The sequence below is a fragment of the Mastigoproctus giganteus genome, chromosome 2 (assembly GCF_048544385.1).
Source record: "Mastigoproctus giganteus isolate SK-2022 chromosome 2, ASM4854438v1, whole genome shotgun sequence".
Taxonomy (NCBI): domain Eukaryota; kingdom Metazoa; phylum Arthropoda; class Arachnida; order Uropygi; family Thelyphonidae; genus Mastigoproctus; species Mastigoproctus giganteus.
In genome coordinates, this window is record NC_143576.1 from 51259486 (window position 1) to 51286705 (window position 27220).

General features: G+C 38.5%; 1 protein-coding gene across 1 annotated transcript in view; it reads left to right on the plus strand.

Annotated features, from left to right (window-relative positions):
- Window positions 1-27220, plus strand: part of mute (gon-4 like protein muscle wasted) — a 1102179-nt gene that overhangs the window by 953350 nt on the left and 121609 nt on the right. Inside the window, exon 24 of the mRNA XM_090389940.1 lies at window positions 8466-9151. Within this exon, the coding sequence (XP_090246066.1) occupies window positions 8466-9151 (686 nt within the window). The remainder of the gene's footprint in view (window positions 1-8465; window positions 9152-27220) is intronic.

Below are 27220 nucleotides of genomic sequence, written 5' to 3' on the forward strand. Positions count from 1 at the left end.
CTCCTAAGGCAGTCTCCTAAGAGACTGCAATCAGGGGATCTACCAGCAGAAATAAACAACCGGAAACATTCAGAGCATCTACTGAAAATTACAAATTTTGCTGGAATTCCATTAAAAGTTTCTCCCCGTGGAACCCTAAACACATCTAAGGGAGTTATATCCAGCTGGGATATAATGAATGTCTCAGAGGAGGATCTAAGACAAGAGCTTCATGAGCAAAATTTAACTGCAGTGAAAAGAATCATGATTAAAAAGGACAATACACTCATGCCTACAAGGAATATTATACTCACTTTTAATACCATAAACCTACCTTCGCCCATAAAAGCAGATTATCTTCTTTGCCGCATTCGACCGTACATTCCTAATCCCTTGAGATGTTATAAGTGCCAAAAGTATGGCCACTCTCAAACGACGTGTAGATGAAACCTAGTTTGTTCCAACTGTGGTTCCTCTGATCACACTCAAAATGATTGTTCAGCAACAGAAATGACCTGCCCTAACTGCAAAGGCAACCATCCTGCTTATTCTAGGACATGTGACAGGTGGAAAACTGAAAAGAAAATTGTGAAGTATAAAATCGAAAATAAAGTAAACTTCCAAGAAGCGAAATTTATTGCTCCCAGTATTACTAAACATACATATGCCAGTGTTGTACAAAAATATCAATCAATGGCAATGCAAACTGATGTTACAGTATCTTCAAACACCTCAGTCTCTGACTGGGCATGAACTGCTCTCTCCCAGCAACAGTCCAATATCCCCAAACAGTTGAGCCAGTCAAGCAATACTGCTCTTACAGTACAAGAGAAATCTCCTTCTCCTCCTCCAATGAATGCTGCTGCATCAAATAATCAAGGTTTAAACATAAAAACAAATATTCAGGACACACATGGAAGAAGATATGGACACCGGTCAGCCATTCTTCTCCAAAAAAGACAAACCGAAACCTTAACGCCATAAACCAGTCACATCCAAAAAACAGTCAGATACAGCTTCTTTTATTAAACACCAATAATGCCTTATATTCTTCGATGCAATTGCAGAGGATTTTGTAGCAACTTTAACGATATTCAAGACTTGATTAACCACTACTCTCCAGTTGGTTTCTGTGAACAGGAAACTTATATAACCTCTCAAATTTCTGACAGCATAAAGAACTATGCTATCTATCAACATGATCATAATACTTCAACTTCTGCCCGTGGGGGTGTGGCCATCTTGGTCAGCTCGATGATCCCAACCAAGCAAATTAAAACTGAAATTGAAGTTGTTGGTGTAAGTTTGATAACCCAAATTGAGTTAACATTAGTATCAATTTATCTCTCACCAAGTCATACCTTCTCTTACCAAGATTTTGAAAACCTGCTAAAACGGCTATATATTACGATCTACTAAATTAGATATGCATGACCGACTGATTGAAACCTTTGTAGATAAGCAAAATCTTACCATTCTTAATACCGGTGCATCTAATCATATACAATTACCAACTGGACGAACTTCTACAAGCGATCTCTCGATATGCTCCCCGACTCTGTTTCCAATCATGGAATGGTCTGTTATGGACGATCCCGTGGCAGTGATCATATAAATTATATCACTTCACACCTACTATCTGCAGCTAGCTGTTCAGTTCCATTGTCTAATCCCCAGTCCCAACAGCATCTTAACTATTGGTGGAATGAAGAATGCACAAAAGCAAAGAAGTTAAAAAATAAAGCATGGAATTTATTTTGTAAATCCCCAACCACAGCTAATCTTATCAACTACAAGAAATTAAGGGCAAAAGCATGTCTCATTCAGAGGCAAGCCAAGAAGAATTCTTGGATTTGCTTTGCATCTACCATAAATAGAAACACTAACTCCACGTTAATATGGAAGAAAAATGGGCAGATTTCCGGCAAATTTCCAGCCACACCTTCACTAATTCTTTCGTGGACTGGGCAAGAACTGTGGGTCTGAGGACATGGAAAATGCCTTGGGCAAAACCTTTGCCCAAGTTTCTGCGGCATCAAGTTATTCTCCGGATTTCCAGAAAATAAAGACCATAACTGAACAATGTGCCATCAACTTTCGAACCTCAGTTTCCCTTCCATATAACCAGCCTCTTCAATATTCTGAACTTTTACATGCCATTAAAACAACACGCATTAGTGTCGCTGGGTCAGGTGAAATATCTTATATCATGTTACAAAACCTAGATGACAAAAATTTACAAATAATGCTGGTCTACTATAACCGAATGTTTATGGAAAACATTTATCCCAGCTCTTGGCATCATGCCACAGTTCTTGCCTTTTTGAAACCTGGTAAAGATCCTACCAGTCCGTACAGTTACAAACCGATTTCTCTCTCCAGTAGCCTCAGTAAATTACTTGAAAATATTATCCATAATTGACTTGTTTGGATCATCGAAACAGAACACCTAATTGGTAATCATCAGCATGGGTTTCATAAGAATAGGTCCTCCTTAGATCTCATATCGAAGCTGAGTCTGAAATTCGTAATGCCTATGTAAAATATGAACATCTTCTTATGGTTTCCATAGACATAGAGAAGGCATTTGATACTACCTGGCATTATGGCATGCTCTTGTTCTACGAGGCAACCTGCCTATATATTCATTAGGAACTTTCTCCAGAATTATTCGTTCCAAGTTCGATATCACAAGTCACTTTCTGGAACATTTTTACAGGAAGGAGGAGTGCCACAAGGGTCTGTACTGAGTGCAACCCTATTTGCCCTTAGAATCGATTCCATCACAATAGGACTTCCAAATACTGTTCAAGCCTTCCTTTACCCCAATGATCTCTCTATTTGTTGCCATTCTCAGAACATGAGATCCATTGAACGGCAACTGCATATATTCCTGAATAAAGTCCAAAGGCGGGCAAGGTTAAATGGCTATCATCTATCCCAGCAGAAGACTGTTGAATCCACTTTTGTAACCAACGAAAAATGCATACAGATCCTCAACTTCAGAAGTCAAACTTTACCATTCCACTGACTAACAACATCAGATTCTTGGGATTAATCCTTGACAGGAAATTAAATTTCCTTGAGAACTTTAAATTTGTACGTACAGTCAGTCCTCATATAACATGTGTTTACACTACACGAATTTGATCATACACGATTTATAAATAGGGGAAGGATATCTTATATAACACGAACCGAATTTGCTTGTGCACGATTCGCCTTTGTGTTTACAAGAAATGGCAGTCGAACGCAGAATCACCCCAACCGAATGCAACATGATAGGAATGAAGAGAAGATTCTGAAAATGTATTTATGTTTTTTATATCAGTGAAGGGGAAACACATTTCACCATAATAACGTAAAAACCAACACAGCTATCGGTATAATTGCAAATGCAATTAGATCGAGTTTACTACAGATCGAGTTTATAACAGATTCCACTAGCAGAAACGCAACTGGAAATTGTTTTTGTTTTATGATAGTAACCCCTAGAAATGTGCTTTAGCAAAATGTGAAGTGTTAATAGTGTATCTCTGCCTCTACGGTGTTGTTTATTCAGTTGCTACACGTGCAGCTTTGTTTATGTGTATCAAGCGTGCCTCCTCGTTTTGTAATTGTGCTTTATTCCCTAAAAATGAGTAAAATACATAAAAGCTGTGAAAAGGAAGCGTCCTGGTGAAGACACTGCAGATTCAGAGAGAAAAAGAAAACCAATATCGATAAACAGAGGCGGACTGGGTCAAAAATTCTTACCCGGGAAAATTTATAGTGGCCTCATACTATGGTTTATGGCCAAAATCACACCGGCCTCCAGCCCACCGGGGTTTCCCTGGTAAGGCTTATGGCAAGTCCACCTCTGTCGATAGAGAAAAAATATGAAATTGTGAAACGATTTGAGCAAAATGAAAGACCATTTGATATTGCACGTGCTACTGAGCTAAACGAGGCAACACCGAGAATTACAAAGAATGCAGAGAAAATAAAAACAACTTTCATAGCAGGAACAACCCAAAGTGTAAGTAAAATCCATTAGATTAAGACACAAAGAATTGGAAGAGATGCAATGGCTGTCATCTGTTTGGATATAAAATCAAACAAGAAACAAGTTTGCTTACGATTGAAGCAAAAGCAGTAGCAATATTTTATTACGTAATAGTCGTAATAAAATACTTACATATTTTATTACGACTATTTATTGTTTTTGGTAATGTTTTGGTTATAAATGTGTGTTCAATCTTGGGTGGTCGGCACCTAACCCTATCTTTCCCATAGGGCCTGTTGTTTATATTGCACGATTTTGCATTGCACGAGGGTTTATAGGAACACAACTATCGTGCTATACAAGGATTGACTGTACTTCCTGCCTCAAAAAACTAAACATACTAAGAGCTTTATCTGCCTTGTCATAGGGAGCAGACCGTACAGACCATAGAATTGATCAGATCCCATTTGGATTATGGTGCTCCAGCCTACTATTCTGCCTGAAAGAGTACACTACTCTGGCTGGATCCTATACAGCCAGAGTAGTTGCCATTGTGGATTGCCCTTGGTGCTTTCAGGGCATCTCCTACATATAGTTTATATATTGAAGCTCATGAGCCCCCTCTTTACCTCTGCACAAAAATGCTGCCTCTTAAGTGTGCAGTCCGAATACAAAGTTGCTGCATCCTATCGAGCCATACCCCTTTAAATCACCACTGCAAAATTATAGAAACAAACCCAGTAAAATAAGACCAGTAGGCTTATTCCGGGGTTAATTCCTCATTAAATTAACAGAGTTGGAATGTTCCTATTTTCAACAGGCAACAAGTAATGAATTACTCTCAACCACCTTGGACTCCCCCTCTGAAATTAACATGCGATACTTATCTTCACAAGTGGGGAAGAATCGCCTACCAATAATCAATGTGAAACAACTCCATGCAAGCCATATTCAAAAATATGCTGATTTTGTTCCAATAGAATACTGATGGCTCCAAATCACTTTCAGCCATTGGAGCAGCGGCAATATTTCCTTCTACAATCATTTCGGCTGCTCTTCCAGCTGAGTATAGCAGCTTCTCAGCAGAACTGCATGCAATAAAATTAGCCTTAGAAAACCTGAATCACTACCCTTCTGCAAAATACATAGTATACATGGACTCACTCAGCTCAATTACAGTAGTGCAAAATTCCTCCTACAATGTTGACCCTGTGTTAAATCAAATCAGAAATTGAATCAATCAGTGACCTATTGCTGGATCCCAACATATTCGGGGATAAAGGTGAACAAACTTGCTCACAAAACTGCTAAAAATCCATCAACTTTTGATTTAACCTCAGTCCATGTTCCAGCCTCTGACTACAATTATATCATACAAACAGCATGTCTCACACAGTGGGGTGCCTCTGTAGCCAGGTGAGCAGGAGCAGCAGTGCATAACACACGTTTCTTGATTAGACCGGGGTTCGAGCCCGTGCCCACCAAATACGGAGGATGCGGAAAGGTCAGGGAATGACCACCGCATATCCCTGGAGCAATATGGCCTTAGTTGCTAATGCTCCTAAAAACCAAATAACAAACAAACACTGACACAGTGGAAAGATCTATAGCACACCCAAACCAATAATAAACTCTATCAGTTGAAACAGCACCCTCTCAAAACAGTGCAAAGAGAAGGAGTGGTACTAGCACGGGCACAAATAAGACATACGTATCTGACTCACCTCCATCTATTCACAGGAAAAGATCCTCCTCAATGTCCACACTTTTCAGCACATTTATCAGTGAAACATATCCTAATTGACTGCCCACACTATCAACAGGACAGAGCATCCGTCCTGTCTTCCCTGACAAATCTGTGAGAACCGATGACACTGAAGCATATTATTGGCGAGGAAGCAAATATCAATGAATTTTTCTCTTTTCTGAAAAAAAATTGGACTTTATCGTAAAGATCTCCATAATAAAAATGAAGTCATTACAACTGAATTCTGTTTTTTAGCATTTCACTATGAATAGGTGCACTATAGCCCCAGAAGCCTATGTGCCATTATGTGCCTCCATAACACAAACACACGCTCGTTATATGGAAATTTTTTTTCGTTCAATGGAAACTATTTAAAATGTAATTAGCAAGGGAAATACAAAAAAAGTTGCTAAATAGAAAAATTTTCTGCAAAGAATTTCATTAAACAGAAGTCCGACTGTACTTATTATTATTTATTATGATATTACCATTTATCAAAAAAGCGTGTAGCCACAAATTTGCCAAGGGTGCGAAAAAGCTAGCTATGCCTCCGTATACTTCTAGCATTGGTGTACATGCAAGTATACATGCACCTGTTCCTATTCTTAATTACCCTAACACAGCCCATGTATTTACTTATTTCCCTGTGACACCCTGCAGTCCTGGAAATCCCCAGCAACTTGCTTTCCTGGCTGCTGCTCATTCCAATAGAAGCAGTGCAAGAATCACTTTTGTCTTTGCCTGCCACAACTGTTAATCTTTTAGTCTGTGTTTCCCTCCCCCAAGCTAGCTGTTTTCCGACCAACTTGACACTGCTTCGATAGCATCAGCAAATATTCTTGCACCCTTCCTATTTAAGTGTATCCCATCCCTGTAGAAGCAGTCTCTCGGTTAACAAGCACAGACCACGCTGAAAAAAATTCTACCCCATGAGCCTTGCACATTCTCTCCAGGGCCAAATTGATTGACAAAGCTCTCATCATATACTCCCTCCTATCGTGTCTGGGTAGGATTGCAGACACCTTCAAATTTAACCCTAACTTGCGACTTTTTTTTTCAGCATTGACCTGTACTTGCTTAGTAAATCCTCAGACCTCCAAAATTTAATGTCATTAGTGCCAACGTATACAATTATATCACCTTTTGTTCCCTTAAAAGATGATATCTTCTCTACGTCATCAACTTTTTCCTCTAGCAGACATACCCCAGTCCTATTCCACTTATCCTTTTTACACAATATATTTTCCGTTTCCCTGACATTTTAGTCACCAACAATAACTTGCTCCTGTGGGACTAGCGCATAATGCTTGGAGATTGCCTCTGTGTTGCCTGCTGCACAGAAGTGAGATCTAGTGTTGAGTTGGGCAGCTGAGAGCTTGTGGGCCCTCATATTAATTTCTTTGAGGGCTACCCTACACCTCAAATTCTCAAAGACCCCCCCCTCTCATAATGCTGGGTTGCCATCTAATTTCTCGGCTCTCTAGGCACCTAGCACATACAAAGAAGACATCCTCCTTGGCTAGTTCCTGTTCTGTTCCCAAAATGTCCGCAGACATTTTACATTTCGCACATTTTTTTGAGACTGTGATGCATTGAAGAATCGTCCCCCCTTCATTTCTTCCCCGAGCCACAGCACTCTTACACTGTGATTTTTGCTTCTCAGCTCTTGTGTGGGTTCATTTAAATACAGTTTAATTAACAATGAAATTTAATACATTGAGGTAAACTTCTCTTATTATTTTACAAAAAGCTATCTAGTTTTGCATTATACGTTACGCTATCAGTTCAAGATATAGGTTATGCCATTTCGTATCAATCTATACAATAGTGGCAAGTTCGACAACATTGGCGCCAACACCAGTACAAGCGGTGAGTCATAAATTACAAAAATCACTAGTTAAATTTAAACAATATGCTGACGAATACTAGTATGCCTATTTAATATCTTTGTAGAACACAATGTAGGATATTAATTAATGAAGAATGCAGTCAAAATAACAAAACTACTTATCGTTTTCAGCAGCCTTATGAGGCTATTGTTATTTTGGTTTTTTTAGGAGCATTAGCAACTAAGGCCATATTGCTCCGGGGATATGCGGTGGTCATTCCCTGACCTTTCTGCATCCTCCATATTTGATGGTCATGGGCTCGAGCCCCGGTCTATTCAAGAAGTGTGTGCTATGCACTGCTGCTGCTCCTGCCCACCTGGCTACGGAGGTGCCTGAGGCTATTGTAACTACCTAATCTTGCAGCTAATTTTATCTGAATATTTGGTATCATATGCACAAGCCATATATGGACTATTTGGGTACTCTTACTCTAAATAATAGCATATGCCATATTATCTATACTATTTACTTTCTATTTTTTTCCCCTCCTTCTTGATTGTTCATTAAATCATATAATACTAGTCTCCGTTAGTGTACTACTCTCTTCCTACTGTCATATAGTAAAAGTACTTTTAAAAAAGAAATATATATATATATATATTATAAAAGTATGGTTTTAATTTTAATATCAGAATTATACTGATCAGAATTTTAATCAGAATTATACTCGCAGACTTCAAGGTAATCTTATTATTGTGATAATTGTACCTTGAAGTTTACTGTACTAATTAGTGTGTGTAAAAGTTTTTTTTTTCTTTTTTACTTTTTGACAACTGTTGAAATTATTTTAGTAAATCCACTTAATAAATCACAGTTACATATTGCAGAATTTATAAGTGATATGTACTCTTTTCTAATTATTTAGGTGGCCAAGTGTTCAGTGTCAGAAATTCTGAAACCATTAACTCAAGAAAATCCAGAATCTTTAAAGATACTTGTACGACACATTTCCTCTGTTGATAATCAGCATATGTGTAATTTGGTATCACCAAACAACCATATATCATCTAAGAGTGGTCTTACAAAAGTTTTGCAGAAAGAAAAACAAAAAGCTGATTATCCTCTGTTTGGGGTTTTGGAAGAACTATCTCAAGATGGTTCCCTCTCTAATTTTCCTGTACCCACTGATGTAGTTACAGAAAATGCTATACTCCCTCCTGATACTAGTGATCTGTCTGGTCATATCCCTGCTGATTTTAGTCATCTTAGAGATGTCATACAACTCAATAATCTTAATTCATCTAAAAATGAATCTTTTCCTCCTGTAGAACAGGTTATAAAGGACGAACGAATAAAATTAAATATAAGTACCACTAGAAACAAGAAATTAATATCATCCCATGTTGCAGGTACACCAAATTCAAAACAGCCTGCAAATGTAAAGCTCATTTCTTGTACCATGACAGAAAAAGAATCAGAATTCAATGGACCTGTACATGTAGCAAATGATGTTAATGAAGTATCAGTTGGCATTGGCTTCATGTTAGATAGATGTGACATACTTCCAAGAAGGAATATAATTGAGGGATCGTCTGAAATAAGGTGGACCAGGTGAGTGAAATGGAATTGCATGGAAAATTATGATTTAAACCCTACAATATATTATACCACTAGTTTTTATTCTGAATATTTCACAATTCAGTCTTCCATTATTTTATCAGAAGATAATGAGGGGTATGTCCGATCACATATTAATGATTTGTCTTTCATGAAACTTTCATGCTTAAAAATTAGTGATCTTTAAGAATTAAACACAAATGAATCATAAATACATAGTTTATTTGTCGGCAGCTCAATAATTAACATATATACAAAAGACGTACAGAGAAAGAGAAACCTATCCTGAATAGTAGAGGGGGCAGAGGGACTTATATTGAGGTTAAAAATAGACAATACAAATGGAAATTAAATAACAATAGACATTACCATTAGTAGAGGCATATGATGCGAGAAAACAAGCTTATATGGTATTAGCCAAAAAAAAAAAAAAAATTCCCATTCACTCAAAAGTTTGTTCCAGCAATCAGCTACCCGCTGACTAAAAGCAAATTTCCGCACATCTATTTGACAACTGTCTTTCCTCAGTTTCAGTTTATGCCCCCCTCAGGTTTGTAATCTGAGCAGGAGGAACAATCCTATCAGCATTGAGCCCACTCAGGACTCAAAGTTGCTTACATACAAACCAATGTTAACTAGACAAAGTACATTATGGCAAAAAAAATTGTAAGAGATTTGGTTACTAAGAGACAGGAGATTAGAATTTTTGTATATGTCTGATCTCGACCAATTGAAAGAGAAACCTTTAATGAAAGAGAAGCTTTAATGTTATCTAATTTAAGTGAGAATCACAATGGGATAGTTTTGGTGGAGTTTGATCACATTAGAGATGATATATGATATACATGAGTTTTAATATATTTTTCTACCATGAAAGCAAATGAGGCATCAGAATTCAATGAACCTCTACCTATAGAAAACAGTATTAGTGAAGTATCAGTTATGAAATATGGTTTTGGCTATAAGACCATGAGCCTAAACTGGGAGTTCAGTAGCTGCTCCTACAGGCTTTTAGAGAAATCGAGGCAGATCCAAACCTGATGACTTTGGACCAAATATGGAATAAGGCCCAGGTAGAGATTATGAAGAAAGGAGAAGAAATTCTAGGGGAGACCAAAAGAAGGAAAGAAAATGCACAGAGAAACCTGGTGGTGGAGTAAAGACATTCAGAAGGCATTCAAATACAAGAAGACAGTTTTTAAAGAATAGCAGAGAGACAGAACTGATGGAACCAAGAGTAGAAAAGAAAAGACAAGCTAAACAGGCAGTAGCTAAAGCCAGGGACTGAGCTGTGGAAGGATGTTATAATTAGGGCTTACAATACCGGTCAAAATCTTAATACCGGTATTTCGGTATTTTTTTAAATTTATGATACCGGTATTCCAAAAACAAATGTTTTTCTCAATAAATTTGGATGACAGTTAGGTGTAATAAAGTAAGGAAAAAACAAGTACTATAATTACTTGAATTCAAGTTTTAAATAAACATTTATTGCAATAATAAATATTCGAAAAAAATTATTAAAAATACAGTTATTCTAAAAACAAAAAAATACGTATTGTTACTGCAAAGTTTAGTTATGTTTAAGCATCCACACTACCTGTCCAAATAAAGTGAGCTCTTAAGAAACATAAGCAATCAATAGTATGGTCGTTTAAAATGGATCTAATTTTGGTACATACAGTATTTGGTTAGAAGCAGAAAACGCCCTTTCGGATTCTATTCTGGTACTATTGTACTGAAATAATCGTAGACGATCTCAGTCCATATTTTCTAGCCCTTCAACTTTTTTAGCAAAAATAGTTAAAAAAGTATTTCATTAATTTCCGACTCAAGTTCATCTTTTAAAATCTCATTGCAGTATGGCAATTTCTTATTTTCGAAAGAATTTGTGGAACACTGATGTTCTGTTCCATGTTGGTCTTCCATAATTGAATTATGTTCATCATTTTCTGAAGGAGAAAGATGTTTTATTCAGCGAAGTATAATTTTCACTATAGTATCTTTACTGAGTCTGGGAGAGAGCAAAGAGTGGGGATAAGGAATAAAGAGAGCAAAGAGTGCAGTTAAGAAATTCTTCACATATATAAATGCAAAGAAGAGAAGGACAAATCAGATTGGATGCATATGTAATTGCATGGTATAGTATTAGATACACCAGCTGATGTTGCAGATGAACTTGACAGTTACTTTGCATCGATATTTATAGAAGAAAACCCTTCACGTCAATGAGAGAAATTATGGGAGTGAAGTTGAAAAAATGTAATTAATGATGTTGAAATTTCACATGTTGATTTAATGAGAAAACTTTCATGCCCACAGGCGAGTAAGGCTCCTGTAGTTGATGGCATATACCCTATAATCTTAAAGGAGGTGGCAAGTGAGTGCATTGAACCATTAAGGCTAGTTATTGGACTCAGGAGAGATTCCGTTGGATTGGTGTAAATTGGAACATAAAGGCGGTTCTAGGAGTGTAACGGGAAATTACCGACAAGCCAATCTAACTTCAGTAGTAGGGAAAATCATGGCGGCAATGATCAAGGGTGGAATTCAGGATCATTTAGATGGAAATGGAATTCTGTAGGATACACAGCATGGTTTTGTAAAGGGAAAATAATGTTTAACAAATCTGGTTAGCCATTTTCACAGGACGCTCATGAGCTGGATTTAGAGAATAATTTCGACATTGTTTATTTAGATATCAGCAAAGGATTTGACTCAGTCCCACATGAGCAGTTACTTTATAAGTTGGAGCAGGCTGGAGTCATAGGGAAAATCATTAGATGGAAGGCAGGGTGTTGTGATAAATTATTATTCCTCAGATTGTGTTAATGTAAGAAGCGGGGTTCCCCAAGGATCAGTATTGGGACCACTGTTGTTTTTGATTATCTTAAATATGACATCTGTGAAGGGATGTAGGGTGTGATGTCTAAATTTGAAGATGATGTAATAAAGATCGGTAGAGTACTTAATGATCGCTGCCAAGCAGAGCTTCTTCGTGACCTAGATAGACTTCTGGGATGGTCCGAAAAGTGGCAGCTATATGCTTTAATTCAGCAAAATGCAAGGTCTTACACCTGGGGAACAGTAACTCCAAAATAGCTTATACACTTGGTGGAGTTGAACTAAAGTCAGTAGTGGAGGAACTGAACTTGGGAGTTACGATACAGTCAGACATGAAGTTGTCTGAGAATTGTGGACAGGTTGCAAAGTTGCATGGTGTCCTATCGATGATTTATCAAACATTTGCTAGTAGAGACAAGGACTTCATAATCACATAAAGGTGATTTTATAACCTTTATGTGATTAAATTATAAACTATTTTTTTTTTTTAAATTAGTACCGAAAAACCAGTATTTTTGTATCAATACCAGTATTTGAATACCCGAAAAAAAATTACCGGGATCTCGGTATTGGAAGCCCTAGTTATAATAATACGAACACTAAGGAAGGGGAATTGAAGATATACAAGATTGCCAGAACACGTTCAACAAACAACAGGATATAAGAGTAGTAAAAGATCAGACTTCTTACGAAAACAGAAGGTGTAAAGAGGAAATGGAAAAAGGTTATCAAAGGGATCATGAAGAGTAGAACAGTCACTGGAAAAGAACAGGAGCTGGATGGCCATGATGAGGACATTGAGAATATAAAGGAGGAGGAAGTTTTGCTAGCATTACATAGTATGAAGTCAGGGAAGGCAGCATGGCCTGACATGATACCCATTGAAATTTTCAATGTGTTAGGACAGAGAGGAGTCCCATTTATGACAAGACTAATAAATGAAATAATGAGAGCAGCCAAGATACCAGATGCTTGGAGGGAGACTCTTATAGTACTGATATATTTATACCAATATATGTATATATTGTATATAATATAATATAGGTGTAAAAAGTATATGTATATAATATAGTATATAATATAGGTGTAAAAAGACAACTATTAAAAGGAAAAAACTACGATAGTAGTATAAGGGAATCATTTCAACTGTATCTCATATTGTGCTCATCCTTCACGAGTTACAATGTATTGCACTACCTTGAATAAGTAACACTTCACTAATAGAGAAGACTATTATTACTTATTCTCAATGGGGACCACTACCCAGACGGCACTGTTTCAAGGCTGTAATTCCTTGGATTTTATGTTTCTTAACTAATCGCATAACCCTTTCTCCCTTTCTATACACATTGTACTCCCCAAATTCCATTTCTGCATTCCTTATATCTGTGTGACACCACATCTCTGATATCCTAACAATATCTGGCTTTGATGTTTTGACCAACTCCTCAAATTCATCGGTGCTTCCGTAGCCAGATGGGCAGGAGCAGTAGTGCGTAGCACACACTTCTCAATTAGACCGGGGTTCGAGCCCGTGCCCACCAAATACGGAGGATGCGGAAAGGTCAGGGAATGACCACTGCATATCCCCGGAGCAATATGGCCTTAGTTGCTAATGCTCCTAAAAACCAAATAACAAACAACAAATTCATCAAATATATTTACCAAACTCCTAGCATTGGTGTAAATACAAGTATACATGCACATGTTCCTATTCTTAGCTACCCTAACACAGCCCATGTATTTACTTGTTCTGCAATGACTCCCAGCAGTCTCTGGAATTCGCTGCACCTTGTTTTCCAGGCTATTTCTCATTCCAATAAAAGCTGTGCAAGAATCGCTTTCACCTCTGCCAGCAGCTACTGTTAATCTATTAGTCCATATATCGCCCCCTATGCTAGCAGTTTTCCAACCCACCTAACACTGCCTCGATACGATCAGCAAATACTCTTACACACTTTTTATTTAAGTGTATCCCATCCCTCTAGAAGCAGTCTCTCCTGTTAACAAGCACAGATCAGGCTGAGAAAAATTCTACCCCTTGCACAATCTCTCCAGGGTTGAATTTATCGACAAGGCTTTCATTATATATGCCCTCCTGTCATGAGTATCGAGCCTGTCCAAACCATTGAAAGCCTTATATCCTCAATCAGATCACCTCTCAGATGCCTAGTCTCCAGATGCCTTTCTTGTTCCCCTCACCAGTCTTGTTGCCCTCCTTTGTACTTATTCTATGTTGTTTTGTTATAATGAAATTTAACGACATAGGCTGCTAGGGCCATATTGTGTCTTTCTAATGGTTAATAGGAAATACTAACTTTATTGTAATCATCATCATCCATTTTCAATCCAGTGCAGGATGAAGGCCTCTCCAGAAACTTTCCAGTTCCTTCTGTTTTGTGCAATGGCCATCCATTTACTACCCATAAACTCATGAATTTCATCTATCCATTTCCGCCTTTGTTTTCCAGGTTTTCTTCTAGCTCCTCTTGGGTACCATTCTGTTATTTTCTTAGTCCATTTGTCATCATCATGTCTTCAAGCTGTGCGTCCTGCCAAAAACCATTTTAGTTCTTTAGTTTTGATAACAATATCTTTTACTTGAGTTTGCTGCCTAACCCATGTGTTTCTCTTCTTATCTAACAGTCTGATTCTCATTATACTTCGTTCCATTCTTCGCTGTTTCATTCTCAGCTTCTCTTCCATTCTTTTGATGAGTGCCCAAGTTTCACTTCCGTAAGTCATGGTGAGTATACATTGGTTCATTATTTTAAGTTTCAGACAAACTGGGATATTGCTGTTCAGCAGGTGACTATATTTCCTGAATGTTATCCATCGAAAATTTATTCTTCTCTTGACTTCCAGCCATTTATCATTATTACAGCTAATAACTTGTCCCAGATAAGTATATGACTCCACCTTTTCAATTACTGCTACTTCAATCATTATGTCCCTTTCTGTGGCATACTTGTTCATTATTACTTTTGTTTTAGCCATATTCATCTTTAGTCCAAAATCCTTACTAACTGTGCATAACTAATTAAAATTTTCCTTGAATTCTTTGGGATCGTGGCTTATGACCACAATGTCATCTGCAAATCGTAAATGGTTTAGGTACTCTCCATTCGCATTGACTTCTTTCTGCGACCAGTCTAATCTTCTGAAAGCTTCCTCAAGGGCAGCAGTAAACAGCTTCGGAGACATTGTGTCTCCTTGTCGAACTCCTTTCTCAATTTTAAATTTGCTACTGTCTTTGTCTAGTCTAATAAAGGAGGTAGCCTTCTCATATATTTTCTTCAAAATCATAATCTTCACGTAATATTAGCTGTAATATTACGTGAAGGTGATCCATAGTTAAGAATCCTGTCCTAAACCCACCTGCCCTTTCGGTTGATTCTCATCAAGTATTCTTTCTAATCTGTTAGTAATGACCCTTGTAAACAACTTGTAGATGTCGGATAACAAGCTAATTGGTCTATAATTTCCAATTTCTGATTTATCTTTTTTTTTTTTTTTCTTTTTTTTTTTATGTGAACCCCCAAACACGAGAGGTATTAGAACCTATATTACTTAGTACCGTGCTTGGGTTGCAGGATGAGAAGACGAAAGAAGATATTTGTTGACATTGGACTTGAACTTCTGTAGATTGTAATATTCAGGAAATACGTATGAAGGAAGGTTGTTCCAGAAAACAGCAGTTGAATGAATAAATTAGGAAGATGAAAAGTTGGTTCTGTGTGTTTGAAGTTGGACAGTAAATGGATGTTGGCTGGTGGCGGCACGTGTTCGGACTGTTTTAAAAGAGAGAGCGGGAATTATAGAAGCCAATTCAGAAGAACAGTGCCCATGGAAGTATCTGTAGAAGAGGCATGCAGCAGAAACAGTACGTCTATGGGAAGGCGAGTGGAGAGACTCTGTTAGAGATGAATCATTAATTAACCTAACTACCCTCTTCTGAATTGAATCTAGAAGCCTGAGAGAGGTTTTGAGGGCACCACCCCAGATGTGGGAACAATATTCCATGGCAGGGCGGATTTGCGATTTATACAGAGTGAGCAGCTGTTTGGAAGAAAAGTAACGCCGAGAGCGAAAGAGAAAACCAAGTTTTTTAGATGCAGAGGAAGCAATATTTGTGATGTGCTTGTGCCAAGAGAGATTAGAAGTCAGGGTAATCCCCAAAAGAGATATATCATTTTGCCTAGAAATCACAGTGTCACTAAAGATAAGCATAGGAGCAGAAGAATCCTTTTTGCGAGATATAAGACAAGACTGAGTTTTAGAAGGGTTGAAATCAACTAAGTTGTCTTTGTCCCACCGGAGAATTACCTGAAGATCGGCATTTAAGGAATTGGTAGCATTTTTTCGAGAAGTTGAAGCTGATTGAGTAGGACAAGGTTTCTCAATATGGAAAGTGGAATGCAATGTGCTATCATCAGCAAAACTATGGATAGGATTTCCAGTCAATGGAAGAAGGTCATTAATATATAAAAGGAAAAGAGTGAGGGAAAGAACTGAACCTTGGGGACACCGGCATTAGTGGAGAAGTTAGAATACAGAGAGCCATCTACCAACACCCTCAGTGAGCGATCAGAAAGAAAACTGGATAACCAATTACTAAAAACAGTTGGCAAACCATAGAATGGAAGCTTGTTTAGAAGACCTTTATGCCAAACACGATCAAAAGCCTTTGAGATGTCAAGAGCAATTATTGTGTTTCACCGAACTTTTCCATTGAATTAGTCCATAAATGGATAACATAAGCCAGAATATCACCAGTGGATCGACACTGACGGAATCCATACTGGCGATCGTTGATCAGACAGAAGGTTTCTAGGTAGTTTAAGAGTTGGCGGTTAATTGAGTTCTCCATTACTTTAGAAAAAGTAGAAGTAATTGCAATGGGACGATAATTGGATAGGAGGGATTTGTCACCCTTTTTAGGAACTGGCTGGATATGAGCAAATTTCCAAGCAGAAGGAAAAACACCTTTGGAATAAGAAAGTGAAAAAAGGCGGCAAAGAATAGGAGTAAGTTCAGGAGCACAGGTTTTGAGAACAAGTGGAGAAATACCATCAGGACCTGGAGTTTTCTTAGCATCAAGATTCATCAAAATCCTTCTGGTATCCTTTTGACGGAAGACCACAAGAGGCATTGAATGGAGCGTGTTGGGGATGGTGAGAGGTGTTTTACCAAGATCATCAATACATGAGCTGAAAGGAAAATGGGATGCTAGCAGGTCAGCTTTATCCTTGGCTGAAGTGACAATAGAACCATCTGGTTTGGGTATAGGTAGGAGCAGAGATGGGCAAAGGTTGCGGCCAATAGCTTTGGCAAAAGACCAGAATGCTCGGCTACCATTAGGGTAAGAAGCAAGTTTTCGACTCTTAGCCTGTTCAAACTCTAGTTTGGACTGATTAATAACTGCTTTACAATTGTTGCGAGCTTTGGTGTAGGCAGAAAATGAAACTGAAGAATTAGAAACAAGCCAATTACAATATGCAACATTCTTCTCTTGAACAGCCTTAGCACATTTATTGGAAAACCAAGGTTTAGATAAAGGACGAGATTTTAAAGTGGAGTGTGGGATAAAGGATTCCATTCCTGCAAGAATAATTTCACTGACACGATCTGAGAAACGTTGACATCAGAAGTTTTGAAACAGTAATCCGACCAAAGAAAAGAAGTCTCGCAGGTCATCCCATTTTGCATTCTTGTAATGCCAAACAACACGAGGTTGGGAATAGCCATGAGATAAAGGTTCCATTGGAGAAGAGACAATCACCAAGTTGTGATCTGAAGTCCCTAAAGGACCTCTCACTTCAACCGTGTACTTAGAAGGGTTGTTTGTGAGAAAAAGTCAAGCATATTGGTTGTATGATTAGGATTGTCCGGTATTCTTGTAGGTAAATGAACAATCTGTGCAAGGTGATTAGTAATTGCAAAAGCCTCAGCATCTTGACCTGCTGAGTCGGTGTGACTAGAAAACGGAAACCAGCTGGAGTTGTGAACATTAAAATCGCCAAGGAAAATTACCTCACTGTTAGGAAGTTGGACTGGAAAAAGTCAAGTTGTAAAGAGAGGAAGTCAAAGAGCTCCAAGTGATTAGTGGAGTTGGCAGAACGGTAGAGACAACAGATGAATTTGACACAATGAGGTACAGAGATTTTAAGCCAGAGAAGATCAAAGAGAGGAGATTCCAAATTGCCAAATCTCTGACAGGGAATATCAGAACGGACTTATGCACAAGTACCACCTTTGAGGCGAAAGAAATCATACAGCTAATAATTTGGGCATCTGAGATGAGCAGTAATTGAATCAACCGATAACTGAGATGCCGTCAGAAAAAGTATGGGGTTTGGCAGACTGCAAGTGGAAATGGACATCGTTGAGATTAGAATTGAGACCACGTATATTTGTGAAATGAATTAGGAAGTGTTTGGGAGGTTCAGATATTTTCGCAGATAAGCTTGCTCTATTAGTTTGACAATTCATGGCGTATTCAATAGTAAGAAAAGTGGATGGGACATGCTGTATAAAGTAATGAAATTTTTGGATATGGCCTACACATGGTAAGAATATACCCAGATCCTTGACATAACGTGGCCTCGACAATGCTCCCCGCATACACACTACTCGGACTCCCTCCAGTCACTATCTGGCAGAGTAGAGGTAGCAAGATTATACACTAGCTGATCCGGAAGCCTCCTAGAGAGTTACCAATAGGTTCGGTCCGGTGTACTAACTATCGGCCGGCCTGCGAACACCGTTTTAGAGCTGTACCCTCGAAATGTAAGGAATATTGGATCTTGCCACGACGTTCATCATAACCTCAAAAGTCATCAATTATACTGCATGATGGAATAGATAGGAAAGGGTTGACCGGAACTTAGCTCTAGAGAATAAACATGGGTTCCACGACTTCAAGCCTCCAATAAGCAAAGTGGTGGTATTGCACCGGTTGATGAGAGTCATCTACCACCTAGTACTGCCTGGTAACATAGAGGAGCGGCATTCCTCCATGTGGTGTGGTCACCCACCATGTACTTGTGCATGGAGGTTATACCCAGGATTACTAACATCCCACCATCGTGAAGGTGCAAGAAGAGTATTTGGCTGTCACAGACCATCCGGACTTCACCGAAATTGGGTCCACTTGACTTGAGTGTCACCTGAATATCAGTTCCATCAGCGTTTTAGACTCCCAGGTAGCAAGTACATCTTGTCTGGCATATCTGATAGAATGTCTGTGACAACCTCAAGGACCATTATCTCCTTTCTTATGCAGCATAACGATATTGCATTATTCCACTCCTTAGGTGTCACACTTTTTCTAATGCATTTTGTGAAGAGTCTTGCCAGTTTTTGTGTCATGTCACTTCCTCCCAATTTTAACAACTATACAGTAACCATCTTCCCCGGCTTTCTGATTTTTCATGTTTTTCAACGTATGTTCTACCTCAACAAGAAGGATATCGGGTATGTCGTATGTGTTGTTGCTAATTTGCGATCCATCTTCCCCACTGCTGGCAACATTCCCTCGCTCCTTGTATAATTCTCTATAGTAGTCTTCTGCTATTTGAATTATGCCTTCTCTGCTATTTATAAGTACACCATCGCTATTCTTCAGTTTCAGTATCATTTGTCTTTCTGTATTATTGCTCATGGCTGCTGATTTAAGTCCTTTGTTTTCCTTTAATGCTTGTTCTACTTTTCTTGTGTTAAATCTTCTTATGTCCTCTCTGAATCTCTTTCTAATGGCTTTGCATAACTATGTATACTCAATTTTCTCCTTGTCAGTGTTTATCTTTCTCTTCATTTGTTTATTATAATACCTGTTATATTTTATGGTATATCCTATGTTATTTAGGAAAGCAAATGGTTGTGTTTTCTTAGGGTCATCTCCAGTAATCTGCAATAATGTTAGTGAAGACTGTGCATTAGCACATGATATAAAGCTGTTTGAGTGGATATTACGAGGACAGTCCACTGATAAATGACCAATAGTCAGTTGCACATGATATGATGTGTATTGAGGAGGAGATGTGCATTGAGTCGAGTATGCCCAATTCTTAGCCTTCCTAGAATTACTTCTTCTTGTCTGCCTTTCCAAAAGCTAGAGAGCCACAGCTTCAGATCTGGTTTTATTCGGTAAAGTTTGTTCCTTGGATAACCTCTCCAGATTGTTGACAAACTATTGTAACATGCTTTACAGATGATTGTTTTGAAATCGGTATATGGAACTTAAAAAGTCTTTAAAACAGAAGTATCTGGTTGTTTGGCTGCAAGATCTGCTTTTTCATTTCCTGCTATCCCACAATGTCCTGGAATCCAGAAGTCCACAATTTGGTTTGATTGATTACATGTAAGTAATTTAGAATGTATTTCTTTTATTACAGGGTGAGAGGAGTTGGTTTTACTGCTTATGGCAGAGACAGCACTGGGCGATTCAGTGCATATATTAAAGCAGAGGGAATTAGAAGTTCAATAGCATGATCCAGAGATAAGTTTATTAGGGCCATATTCTGTAGGTGCTTCCTGTCATTCACCACTTTTGGTGAATGACAGGAAGATTGTGGCAGTACCTACTTGCGTCTCAGCTTTTTGATCCATCTGTATAGGTTTCACATGCCTTCGAATTAGAAAGAGAGTAAGTTTCATGTAATTGCATGATATTGGAAGCTGGACAGGGTGTTCTTTCACCCACCGTTGAAAATAGCCATCATATATTGCACAGATATTTGTCCAGAGTGGATCTGGTGGTGTCTTGTCTTGAAATATATTCCCAATTTCTGTATTCCATGATTGAGCCAGTTCCTTAAATCTAATTGGAGCAGGTTGGTTTTCATTTGGTTTACTGTTGTAAAATGACTCCCATTCGGTATGTACAGACATCTCCAACTAGGGTGAGAAAGAATACTGCAGATTTTTGTGGCATACATTAGAAGTAATGTTTTTCTGCGAAGATGAATGGGAGTTCATGGGCTTCGATGTATAGGCTCTGAACCAGGGAGGTTCTGAAGGCCCCTATAGCGACTCTTGGGGCACTGTGTGAGATGGTGTTTAATCGCTTTAAAGTACGTTTTCTAGCAGAGCCGTACACTGGCCAGACCTGATGAGAGCTCTATAAATATGGATGAGGTTATGTCAATCAATGCCCCATGACATGGAGAACGCACACCAGAGGATGTTCAATTTCTTCACTCAGATGGTTCGAATATGGGCCACATGTGCTTGAAGGTTCAGTTTCCTATCTAGTATCATGCCAAGGAAACAGACAGTGTGAGCATGAGGAACTGGCATGTTATTTATCTTTAGCCGTGGATCAGGATGAAGTGACCGAAGTTTGCAGAAATTAGTGGTAGGGGTTTCTGTTCAGCAAAATGATATCCATTGCGTAAGGTCCTGGACAGAATTCTGGTTCGAGCAATTTGCAGCTGTCTTTCGATGGTATTCATACTTTGCAGTTGGCTGGATATGGTGAGGTCATCAGCATACATGTATATTTCAATCATTTTTGGAAGATCTTCCAATATATTGTTGACCCTAATAGCAAATAAGGTTAGACTCAATATCGAACCCTGTGGGACATCCTCTTCTTGAAAGTGAGATTCTGACAGCATATTTCGATATCATCAATCAATAGCCACCCAAACTGATGTTACAGTCCCTCCAAACACTTCAATCTCTGATTAGGCTTGGGCTGTTCTCTATCAGCAGCATTCCAATATCACTAAGCAGTTGAACCAGGCAAATAATACTGCACTTATAGTACCAGCTACATCTCCATCTCCTCCCACAGTGATTGCTTCTACATTGAATAATCGAAGCTCACATTTAAAAAAGAATCTCCAAGAAACATCTATGGATACAATTGACTCATGCAGAAGAAGAAATGGACACCGGTTGACCATTCTTCCAAAAAAATAGACAAACCAAAGCCTGAATGCCACATGCCAGTCACATTAAAAAAAACAGTCAGATACAGCTTCTTCTACTAAACACCAGTAATGCCTTATATTCTACAATAGAATTGTAGAGGATTTCATAGCAACCTTAATGATATTCAAGTCTTAATTAACCGCTACTTTCCAGTTGGTTTCTGTCTAGAGGACACCTATCTAACTCCTCAAATTTCCACCAACATAAAGAACTATTCCATCTATCGACAAGATCATAATACTTAAAATGCAGCCCGTGGGGTCGGGCTCAAAGATCCCAACCAAGCAAATTGTTTTGCAAACTGAAATTGAAGTTGCCACTGTACGTTTGATAACCCAGATTGCATTAACACTAGCATCAGTCTATCTCCCACCGAGACATACCTTCTCTTACCAAGATCTTGAAAACCTGCTAATGCAATTACCTTCCCCCGTCTGTCCCTTGGGTGATTTCAATGGCCACCACCCCTTATGGGGATCGACAAAATTAGATATATATGGCTGGCTAGTTGAAACCTTTCTGGATGAGCAAAACTGGTGCATTCACATAAAATTACCAACTGAACAAACTTCTGCAATCGATCTATCAATATGCACCTTGATTCTGTTTCCAATGATGGAATGGTGTGTTATGGATGATCCAATGGGCAGTTACATTTTCCGATTATTTGTGATCTGCTCACTGCACAACTACCAGCCAAACCCTGCAGGAAATGGGAGTTCTCTCTCTCTCTCTCTCTCTCTCTCTCTCTCTCTGTCTCTCTCTCTCTCTCTCTCTCTCTCAAGCCAACTGGGTCAAATTTCAATCAGTTGACACCCTGGATAAGCAATATTTACAAAAACAATCAATAGATGAAGCCAGAGATTATATCACTTCACACCTACTTATCTGTAGCTAAATGTTCAATTTCATTGTCGAATCCCCAGTCCCGACAGCACCTTAACTATTGGTGGAATGAAGACTGCACAAAAGCAAAGAAGTTAAAAAATAAAGCGTGGAATTTATTTCGTAGATCCCCAACCACAGCTGATCTTATCAACTACAAGAAACTAGGGGCGAAAGCACGTCACATTCAGAGGCAAGCCAAGAAGAATTCTTGGATTCGGTTTGCATCTACCATAAACAGAAACACTAACTCCAGGCTAATATGGAAGAAAATCAGGCAGATTTCCAACCACCCCTTCACCAATTCTTTCATGGAATGGGCAGGAACTCTCTGCCCATTCCATGAAATTAAATTTCTTTGAGCACATTAAATCTGAACGTACTTCCTATCTCCAAAAACTGAACATATTCAGAGCTTTATCTGCCTTGTCTTGGGGAATAGACTGTACATCTTTGCTGCTCTTATATAGAGCATTGATAAGATAAAATAAATTTTCTGTTTATACTCTGGGACGACCAAACAGTCAGAGGAGTTCACAAGATAGACAGAATACAAGAAACAGCACTGTGTTCAGCAGTCACGGGCTTGAATCCCGGTCACTCAAGGCACGTGTACTTATGCACCCGCGCGCCTGACCCCGTTTGGATTATGGTGTTCCAATCTACGATTCTGCCCGAAAGAGTACACTATGCTGGCTGGATCCTATACAGCATAGTGGGCAAAATGTCCTGTTCAAGATGTCCTTAATGCACCAAGGGCAATCCCTTGGTGCTTTCAGGACATCTCCTACCCATAGTTTATATATATTGAAGCTCATAAGCCCATCTTGCCTCTGCAGGAAAAACACTACTTCTTAAGTATGCAGCCCAAATACAAAATTGCTGTCAGCATTCTATTGAGCCATACCTCTTTAATCCACCAATGCAAAACATTTCTATTTCTATAGAGATAGAAATAAACTCAGTAAAATAAGACCTTCAGGCTTACGCCTAATTGAACTAACACAGAATTGGAATGTTACTAATGTCAACAGGTGACATGTAGTGAAATGCTCTCATTCACTTTGGACACCTCCTCCTCAGTTAAATTGCGATACTTATCTTCACAAGTGGGGAAATAACTAGCTACCATCACTCAACGTGAAATAACTCCATGCAAGCCATATTCAGAAATATGCTGATTTATTGTGAATATATACTGATGGCTCCAAATCACATTCAGCCATTGGAGCAGCAGCAATATTTCCCACTACAATCATTTCTGCTGCCCTTCCACCTGAGTATAGCAGCTTCTCTGCAGAACTTCATGCAATAAAATTAGCCAGAAAACCTGAATCTGTACCCCATCTTTAAAATACATAGTATACACTGACTCTCTGAGCTCAATTAGAGCAATACAAAACTTATCTTACAAGGTTCATCCTATGTTAAACCAAATCAGAAGCCTCTTATTAAAAATTGAGGAACGTCATCAATCAGTGACCTTTTGCTGGATCCCAGCCCATTCGGGGATAAAGGGGAATGAACTTGCAGATAAAACTGCCAAAAATATCTGTCAACTGATGATTTTACCTTCGCTCCTATTCCAATCTCTGATTATAATCATATCATACAAACAACATGTCTTGCAGAGTGGAAAGAGCTATGGCATACCCAAACCAGTAATAAACTTTATCATTTGAAACAGGATCCACAACTTTGCCGCTCTTGCACCAAAACTGTATGAAGAGAAACTGTATCTGTGCTTGCACGAGCACCGATAGGACATACATACCTGACTCACCTTCATCTACTTACAGGAGAGAAACCTCCTCAATGTCCACACTCTTCCTCACATTTAACAGTCAAACACATTCTCGTTGACTGTCCTCACTATCATCATGACAGAACATCCATCCTCCTTTTCCTAATAAATCTTGGAGAACCGAAGATATTAAAACATATTATTGGTGACGATGCAAACATCAATGAATTTTTCTCTTTTTTGAAAAAAATCTATCATAAATTTTTAAAGATCTCTCTAATAAAAATTAGAAGCTATGAGAAGCTATAGGCGCACTATAGCCTCAGCAGCTCGTGTGCCATTAAACCCCCATAACACACACACACACACACACACACACACACACACACACACACACACACACACACACACACATCCATTAAAGGGAGATAGCCTCTCATTCCTAACTGAATCATATCTTTAATAATACCACAACGCCATGTGGTGTCAAATGCTTTATGAATATCCAGGTTGACCATCACCAGATTTTGTCTCCTGACGAATGCATTACAAATGTTGGATTCACTTTTTACAAGTAAATCTAGGGTGGACCTGTTTTTACAGAAGCCATACTGATGATTAGAGAGTAGATTTTGAGAGACTAGAATCCAGGTGAGCCTCTTATGCACCATCTTTTAAAATATTTTGCCCAAACGGCTTGTCAACGATATCGGTCTATAATTCTGATTTGAGAAGGATCTTTGCCGGGGTTTTGGTATACCACAAATATAGAAATGATGCCAAGAGAGAGGATATGTATTTTCTGAAAAGGTCCTATTGTAAAAGAGTAATACTATGCATAGATCAGGTTCACATGGATGCTTGAGCATACTGTAGTGAATGCAGTCTGGTCCAGCTGCACTAAATGGAGATTTGCTCAAGGACTCTTTGAGTTCAGCTAGAGTAAATGGTTGATTATATACAGAAGTGAACAACTAGTTGAAAAATTGAATTTAATATGTTCTTCACTAGTTTTAATGCATTTGAAAGGAGGTCATATAAGAGGAGGGGGGGTCAGAAAAATTATACAAATATTCTACTGAAGCATTTGCAATATTAGTAGGAGAGGATAAGTCCTGCCCATTCCATTCTATTATTGGATACTGCAATGGTAGAAATTTGTCATTGAGTTCTTGTATTTTTTTACAGATTATCCGTTGTGTCTGTATTTTTGTTAATAGTCTAAGGAAAATTAATCCAGGAGTCATGTTTTGCTTTTTTTCTAATTTGTTTAGCTCTGAAAACAGTTAGGTTGGCAGTAGTTGGAAATTTGTGAAACTGGTTCCAAGCATGGTTTTTTTTTTCTCTTTTTGCTTTGGAGCAATCTTCATTCCACCACTGATTTTGGTTTACTCGTTTGAACTGGTGGATTTTGGAATGGAAGTTTTCGCTGCCAGTAACATATGACTGGTAACGTGATCGGTTACATCATCAATATGTCGTTGCTGCACATACTGTTTGTTGAGTATGACACAAGAATAGTTTTTCCAGTCAGCTTTGTGAAAATTCTTAGAAGTACGGCCTTTAGGACATGACACGACTTGCATTTGAATTGAACTTATGATAGGAAAATGGTCACTGTGGAATGGATCATTGAACACTAACCATTCCATGCTGGAAAAAGAGTTGCTGAATAGATGGATAAGTCTAGGGCAGATGTTGTACCTGTAGGTAGTTGAACATGAGTTGAGGAGCCAGTGTTTAATACAGCCAAATTATGGTTATCTAGAAACATTTCGATTAATTTGCCTTCCTTCTCCTATCCACAGTGGAAGATCCCCACAATGGATGGTAGCCCTTGTGTTAAAAGTTTGTCAAGGTCAGTCTGGGAACAATGATAATTAGACGATATGTAAATAGATGCAAGGGTTAATTATATGCCCATTGCCACCTGGACTGCTATAACTTCTAGGGGGTTTGTAGTCGGAGCTGTTGTGACAGTATGGTATTTTTGAAAAATATAGCCACCCCTCCACAAGCAGGAGTGCTAGAATCACTGTTTGAATAAGTAAATCACCGAGGTTCAGGTTATCTATATTACTGCATAATTCATTGTAGGAATTTGTTCATTGTTTAGGATTAATTGTGGAAGATTATTCTGACTGTTTTTTCTGAGAAGGTTTCTGTCTGCTTAGTTTCAATTTTTAATTTCGGGAAAGATTGGGCCTTCTGTGTCCATGGTATCATTAGCATGTAACGTACTCTGTCGTCATCCTCTGACTGAGTCTCAATTTCCATATTGCTGTTGCATGGTTTTACTTTCTTCTGATTTTCAACAATAGCTGATTTTGTTGTTTCTGGCACGGTAGGGATAACATCAGTTAGTATACTGATTGGCATGTTGCTGGTTTCATTGTGTAAGTTTCTTTTTACATGTTAGCACAGTTTTGGCTCAGGTGGCAAAGGAAATATTCTGTTCTATGGAGAGATCTGTTTGAGTTGCAGCTGAGTGGCAGTTTCTGGTGACCGATATGTATGATCAGCTAGGCATGGTAAGCACAATTTGCTTTCTTGCTTCAGGGTATGTGAACTTAGGTTCTACTTTATATTTTTGGATTTTCTTTATAGTTTGGGCAAGTAGGATCTGTACAGTCTGCTTGGGAATGTTCCTA